This window comes from Pundamilia nyererei, unplaced genomic scaffold (genome assembly GCF_000239375.1).
Source record: "Pundamilia nyererei isolate P.nyererei 1_Seehausen unplaced genomic scaffold, PunNye1.0 scaffold00091, whole genome shotgun sequence".
Lineage (NCBI taxonomy): Eukaryota > Metazoa > Chordata > Actinopteri > Cichliformes > Cichlidae > Pundamilia > Pundamilia nyererei.
This window is the reverse complement of record NW_005187492.1, coordinates 1,069,375-1,076,787: the sequence shown is the minus strand read 5'-3', so window position 1 is coordinate 1,076,787 and position 7,413 is coordinate 1,069,375. Positions and strand designations below refer to the sequence as shown.

The 7,413-nt window shown below is 41.9% G+C and overlaps 1 protein-coding gene across 10 annotated transcripts in view; it reads right to left on the bottom strand.

The window, feature by feature from the left end:
• Positions 1-749: 749 nt before the first annotated feature.
• ncam1b (neural cell adhesion molecule 1b) overlaps positions 750-7,413 on the bottom strand; it is a 78,163-nt gene continuing 71,499 nt past the window's right edge. For 6 of the 10 annotated variants that reach the window (XM_005739331.1, XM_005739332.1, XM_005739335.1 and 3 more), the window contains 3 exons: positions 6,792-6,908; positions 4,912-6,027; positions 750-2,856 (listed from right to left, as the gene is read on the bottom strand). In XM_005739331.1, the coding sequence (XP_005739388.1) occupies positions 2,742-2,856; positions 4,912-6,027; positions 6,792-6,908 (1,348 nt within the window). In that variant the 3' untranslated portion in view covers positions 750-2,741. Of the gene's footprint in view, positions 2,857-4,879; positions 6,028-6,067; positions 6,198-6,791; positions 6,909-7,413 lie in introns of those variants that run through there. The other 4 variants (XM_005739339.1, XM_005739340.1, XM_005739341.1 and 1 more) reach the window with 4 other exon arrangements.

The following is a 7,413-nucleotide window of genomic DNA, read 5'->3' as shown; positions in this document are numbered from 1 at the left end:
TCCACAAGGCTGCTAGTTGCTGACTTTACCGGCTGCAAATCATCGCCGGGCCGACGTCACGGCTCGGTGTGATCGCCCTCTGCTCCTCGGCTCTCCATCAAGGCTGCGGTCAGAAACATCTACAGCGTTTCAGAACTAGTGACAGGCTACAGGCGGAGGACTAGTTTGTTTTCCTGAAATAAGAAGCACACTCTGATTAATTCAGTGCGTTTACGCATCAGCCTGGTTCGTGCGCACAGGGCACACCGGGGAGGCGGAGGGGGGGATGAAACTGCCTAAGAGGGGACAGTGGGTCGGTGTGGCTCCTGAAACTGGATGCCATACCGGGTCGCTGTGGTTGTTGACACTCTGACACAACACTGGTTCATGTCACATCAGAGGTACTGAGGGGAGCCGAAAATATCAAGCCCTCACTGGTACATAGTTTTGTCCAACACTCCAGACTGGAAGTACTAACTTTATTCCTGCACAAGCGTGCGTTACGTAACACGTGTTTACTTGTTCCCCCATCTATCCGAAGCATTAGCCCGAGGGACTTCCAGCGCTAACATAACCTGTTTGCACTGTAACCTTTCTAAATCGTCCTGTGTTTCTATGACATGGCGAAACCAAGAGGGGTTCCGAAAAGTGTGTGCTTTCTGCCATCTACTGTTAGAAATCTGTCACTGCACGTTCCGGATTCAAGTTGTGCTGGAAAAATAAGAACGGAAAAGTGAATAAAAGTAATGACAAAATGGGACAGGACGAAATTAGATTTGGAAACCATTTTATTTTGTAAATGGGTTAGCACTCAGACTGTACACAACAGATATTTTCTGAGTTTGACCCAATAAAACCAAAAGGAGCATCCAGAGGCGAGAGAGCAAAGTGGTCTGGTGACAGCACTGGAGTACAAGGAGAGTAAAGATCTTCTTTTATTCCTGCTTTAAAACTGTATCTGATTTTTGTGATGGTACAAAAAAAAGTATGATCATCTGTCTTAGGTGGACCACCTTGCTTCCTGCCAATGGTATCGTCAAGCAGTCGCTCTTGGTGAGTGATTTTTGTACAAAAAGACAAAAACTTAAAAAAAAAGAATTTCAGAGATCACATTACAGAACACTTGAATAACAACTGGGGGAAAAAATAAAAAATAAAAGCAATGTGTATAATTATGCCAGAGCAAGCCCCAAAGGTAACACTCATTAAATCAATATGAGCACTATTTGCCCCCATACAAACACGGGCATGTCTATCTGCCTTGTAGTTATACGTTATGATGTACTGACTGAATTCATGCCGAGGCTTGAAACGCCTTCCTTCACTACAGCTGGCGATAATATGGTGCTGTGACCAGAGACGGACAGTTTCATACACTACACGTGTTATAATGACCACATTAGTCCATTTATCGTACTTTTTCTTCTAATAACACATCAAATAAAAAGAATAGGCTAAATTTCTCACAACGAAGCTATGCAGATTATCATAGAAACTGATGACAAGACAATCTATTGACACACAGGCACAGTGCACAAGCTTGCAGGCAGGAACAGAAAAGAAATCTTTGTAGTTTTTAAATAGTACAAAAAATGCTTTTTTAAATTTCCTTTTTTAAATGTTTTTTTTTTTTTTGCTTCAAATGCACAACTCAAAACTATGAAGCCGGACCTTTGATCTGCGTAAATGGGAGGAAGAACTACAGCTCTCATAGTCGTCCCCCAAACAAACAAATTTAGCTCGAGATCACAAGACATTCGCTTGATCCACAGTTCTTCAACCAGCGGCTGAGAATCAGCAGCTGTGCTGCCTCCTGTTTGTTTGTTTGTTTGTTTTTTTGGTCTGTGACTGTTAGCGTTCAAGGAGTCGCCTTTTTGTTTTTCTCTAAATCAAATACATTTTATTAATGAATATTTTAACTACCAATCTGGTAAGGCAGTGACAGACTGAATAAATTTGATCCAGAAATGGTGTAAATCTGATCAAATCATGCACATCATGTACTTGTGGGATTCTCTCAGCCTCTTTCCCCCCTGCAGCTGGCTGTGGGTTAATCCTGGATTTCATATAACCATAAAAAATGGCTATAATCCAAAGGCCGAACTCGAGTGTATGTTTAATCAATGCCAGCATATCTGCGCGTGATTAAACATCCCCGTAGCAGACGAAGTGAAACAGTAAACCTTGTAAACAAAACTTCACAACCAATTGCAGGTCAGACATGCAGAACAAGCTATTTAATGAGACTAGGCCACAAAAGAAGTCAAACTTAAAAAAATGCTGAAAAAAAACGTTTACATTTGAACATTAGAACATGAAAATAAGAAAAATAATTTCTATAGTCAGTTGTTTTTTTACCTTTACATTTCTCATAAGAATCCAATACTTTTGCGCAATTGCAGTCCAAACTATAAGCACAATAGAAAGTAGAGTCTAATTTTTATATATATATATATATGCATGTATAAGTGATCTGTATAATTAGAGATTGTTCTTAATCTTCCTGACTGGTTAAATAAAATAATAATAAAAAAATAAAATAAATCTCTTATGACCTACAGATAAACTCCTTGGGTGTAGTAAACATTTCATGAATGAGAGCAGAAATGAAAGCACAGTCAAAGTGCGCTCTAACCAATCGACACGCGTGTTGTTTTGAGAGTGGAGATAAGGGCACTGGAAACCAAAAACTCCTGCAGTGTTTCTTGCTCGATGCTGCTGCTGCAAAATGTTTTGGATAGGGCTGGGATGTCCCCGGCCCATCATGCTTTGCTCTCGGCTGTATTTGTCTGTATGACACTGTTGTGTTCTGCAGAGATCAGGGTGTTTGGTAAGCCTCCCTCCTCAAGTTTGCCCTTCTCATCAGAAAAAATCTTCCTGCAATGGGAAAGAGACAAAGTTCAAAATTAGAAATCGGGACGTCTCACGCAAGACAACAGAAAATATCTGAACAAACAACACTTTGTTTGAACAGTTTAAACCATTTATTCTCAATGACATCTTCACCCAATATGTAAGAAGACACTGTATTTAGATATCTTCTTACATATCTCTTCACCACCTTGACAACAGTCAGATAAAATAAACAGATAATGGCATACCCATACACCTCGTCCTGTAACGACTAGCATGCCTAAACTGAAACAGCAAATATTAGCTATTAATTGCTTTAGTTCTACTACAGAGAGACAATGGTAGGACGAGAAATTAGCCCTGGGCTTGTGGTATGTGATGTCCATTTTCATCTTTAAAGCAATTAGCACAGTTTCTAGTTGCTCAGAGCACAGAAACACCACAGTTAGAAGCTGTAGAATTAGTGAGAACTAAACATTGTGGTGATTAACAAAGGTCCATTGCAGACATGTAACACTGCTGTTAAAGTGATGGCTTTTACTTAACTGCTTATTGTGACTTTATTCAGACATGAGAGCAACGCTCAGGTACTCGAGTAGTTGAACAGTAGAGATGGAAAGTCATGTTTTTTTGTTCTCCTGACAGACATAATCAGTGACTGATTTTACAACGTATAAGTTGGATTTAAGCGTTTCTTTTTTCTGCAACTTAATACAATTGCTGTTGAACAATAATGACTTTACTGGCTGTTATTTTGCAAATTAAAGCTGATTTTATTTTCAGCGATTGCAAAAAATTGTGGGATGTGGGGCATGAGCTTTCTTCACTTCTGAAGGGAAGCATGCCAGAAGAAGTTTTAAGAACCACGGAGACATCAATAAGACGGCACGAATGAAAGCACACTGAGAAAGACAGAAGATCTGTTTACAGGATTTTTAAGGCTGCATCACTCCATTCACTCGTATTTATTTTCTTGATTATTTATTCCTCCTGTAAAAGGTCAAAGTTTCCTAACGCTCAAGGTTATTTCATCACTTCCTAAATTCTTCAAAACCTAAAAAATATTCCGTTTACTATAAATTTGATTTTAACTATTATGTTGATACATGAAGACTCACCTCAACAGCTCAACACTGGCTTAACCAGTTGGGTTCTTTTTACAGGAATCGTATGAGGCTCGGGTTAGGGACGTCGTGTTGTCATGGTAACTAACAGTGTGCAAAACTAGTTCAACAGATGTTTAAGAGCTGTGGCCCTCGCTAGTTGGCTCCAGCAATACTAACTCACTGAACTAATTATTTATATTTGGATAATTTACAATGCCAGTTAACTGTTGTGTCCAGAATGGTATGTAGTTGGGCATAAGACACCCTGCAGACCAGTGATCTAGACAGTGAATGACTGTATGTAAGCCGTGTCAGAGTAAACTGGGTAAAACCCACTTGATCACCACAAGTGGTGTGTAGACATTCACCCACAATGTGAGAAAACTGCCGGTGCTAGCTCCACCTCCCTGAGCAAACTAGCATGACGTGTGCAATCAAAGATGTAACACAATGGCTTTTCAGTGACATTTAAGATAAAATCTAATCACTGAAGAATTTGAATAATGGTTTGAAATGACTTAAACATACGCAGTATTTCATGTGCACAGCGTTTAACCTCATTTATTCGTTTTCTGACCTGTTCGTGAGAATGATTTTATTGTCTCTGTTTAAGTCACTCACCAGGAACACACCTAGACTTATGAATGGCATGTCAAATTTCCATGTTTATGTAACGAGCTTCTTGTCTTGAAAGGGATTTAACTACGTTTGTGGTGAATGTTGCAAAGATAGAGACCCCACAATGGAGAACGGTCACAAACAAAACAAAAGCATCGTATCACTTCTCTATCCACAACATTGTACTAATAACTATCTTATTATCATTACCACAATTTACCATTACAATATTTTATATATTGTGTGGTCAATGGCAAGATGCGGTGGTGAATGAATGGGTATACAAGTTACACACACGCACTCACGCACACACACACACTCACACACACAGATAAACCTCTAGAGGGAGCCGTACTCATCGTTGACAGGAGGAGCAGTCTTGGCCAGAGTCTCTGATGGCTGTAGAACTGGGCCTGAGGGGGGGTCTGCTTCGTCTCCATTGGGTAGAGAGGGGGCAGCTGGTGGGCTGTCTAAGCTAATGAGATCTGCGGGGGGCATGGAGGGTCTTTCTGTCCCGTTTATCATCTCTAAGTCTAAATCTGCATTTTTGGGCTCCATGTCAGGGGTCAGTAAGTCATATGTGTCTGACGCTGATATAAGAAGGTTGTTCGATGGCAACGCCTCAAGATTCACAGGGACAGGATTGGAAGGAATAGGAGTAACAGGTAAAGGTGAGGGAATGCCTGAAACTAGAGAACCAGGGTTTATAGCATCCAGGTCTTCAGAAACACCGTGGATCACTGCAGGTGAACTAGTAGTAGCAACTCTGGCAGTGGGCGTGGTACTGTCAGCAGTTTGATCAACAGTTTTGTCTTTGTTAAAGGCAGTAAGGCTACGCCCACTGGAATCTGGGGCTGTAGGTTTTGAATCTGGGTCTGGTGCAGGGGCAGTAGTTGCTAGACATGAGGCAGTTTGTACTGGTGGCTCTGGATTTAAGGCTACAGTGTTTGGCTGTGTGGGAGGTTTAGTGACTGGTGGGCTTGGAGCAGGTTTCCTGTTGTCTAAAGTGGGAGAGGAAGATACAGGAGAGACAGCCAGAGGAGAAACAGGGGGGCTACTTTTAGCATTCAGAGCAGCAAGTTTAGGAGAGTGTCTACGCTTCGGTGGTATTGGTGTCCCAGATTTTTGAGGTTTGATCTGTTCGGGGGTGCAAGGAGGAGTGTTTAATTTCTCCTGTTCTTCTGGGGCATCTCTTCCTCTCTGTTCTATTAGCGGGGCCATTTTAGCTTCAACAGCAGCTGTGGAGACGAGGGGGGGCGGCGGGGCCGTGTTCGATTCTGGAGTCGGGGCCGGAGCCAGGACAGGGGTGGGTGAGGGTTCGTTGGCTGGGGTGGACAGGCTACAAGTGAGGGTAGTGGTTTCACTAGAGGGGCTGTCCTGAGCGGGATCAATTGTTGCAGTGGCTGTGTCAGAGTTGGTGGCTACGGAGGAGAGGGTGTCCAGTGCCAGAGCAGCAGTGTAAGCCGCCTTCCTGAGAGAGCAGGGAGAGAACAGAGACACACAGACTAGACACCAGGGTGACTGTGACAAGAGGAGGGGTGGCCCGGACGAGAGCATGCAGAGGGATTAGTTGGCTTTAGAAATTCACACAAACATAGACAAAGCAACTAAAAGAAACACAAAATACAGCAACTTTTAAGCCTAGTGAGAAAAAGAAAGAAGAAGAAAAAGAGGGCATCATGCTGTGAGTGGACATCAAAGGATACATCCCATACACACACCAACATGGAGTACACTGACTAGGAAAACTACTGTAGTAAAAAAAGGCACCAGCCTTCCTGCAGGAAACTACAGCACCACAAAGAACCACCTATTAGGGTTAAACAGTACCAGTGGCAATCTCATACTGCATAATCTACTTTTTTCCAGACTGCTGATATGAGATGGCTTGCTGAAATTGTCAAATGGCTTCATGAGTTGACCACACTCTAGAGGACTAAAGCCTTTGTGTTTATTTGACTGGTATTGCTTCAACCTTCATACAATGAGACAGAAAAAATCTCCAAAGGCTGGAGAAGAAACACAAAATACAGCAATCCCTCTGGTTAGGGAATAAAAACAGAAAAGCAACACAGTCCAATGGACTCCACTCAAGAATGACCTCAACTTTTTCAATAATGTAAAGCGTCAAATTATATCCTGTTGAATAAATTCATTATTCTTTAAAGTGGAGTGCAGTGTACAACAGCTCAGAGCGGTAAAAAGGCCGTGTGCCGTGTGTCAGCGTTTACTTACTCTGGCTCTGTGAGAGGTGTGGTTTCATTCGGCTCTACGGGTCCTGCTGCGTTATGATTGGCTGAGCACTCATCCTCTGTTCTGACTTCCACTATTGGCTCTTTGGACTCATCTTTCCTGTAAGACACAGACAGTCTTGCTAAGCTGTTGTTTTTGGCCAAGCGGGCAGTAAGAAAGGATGATTCAAAAGCAGCAGACGGCCCACAGTGATCATCTATTTTCAAGCTTACAAAGTAACGTCAAGTCATCCATCTGGCTGTGCTTTTGTGGAACCGCACTCATGAAATGTAACAATCCAATAGGTAACGCAACATCCTACTCAGAATGATTCAAAACGACTGCCGTTTTGTACACATGAAAGCATCCATTCAGTGCTGCGCTTGAATCAAACATCCTCATCTGTTTCATTGAAGGAAAATTTCATCTTACCTATGGGGCCATTTTATTGATTCATGTATTCTTGCTGTACTTCAGATACTGCCTGGTTAGACATTGTAATACATGTTTATTTTGCTCAAGAGGCAATCTCAGTTATTGTTTAATTACACAAGCTTCCCTTGATATATCTAGATATAGCAGCCCAAAAATAAAATAAAACCTTCAGCTAAAATTCTAAGTAATC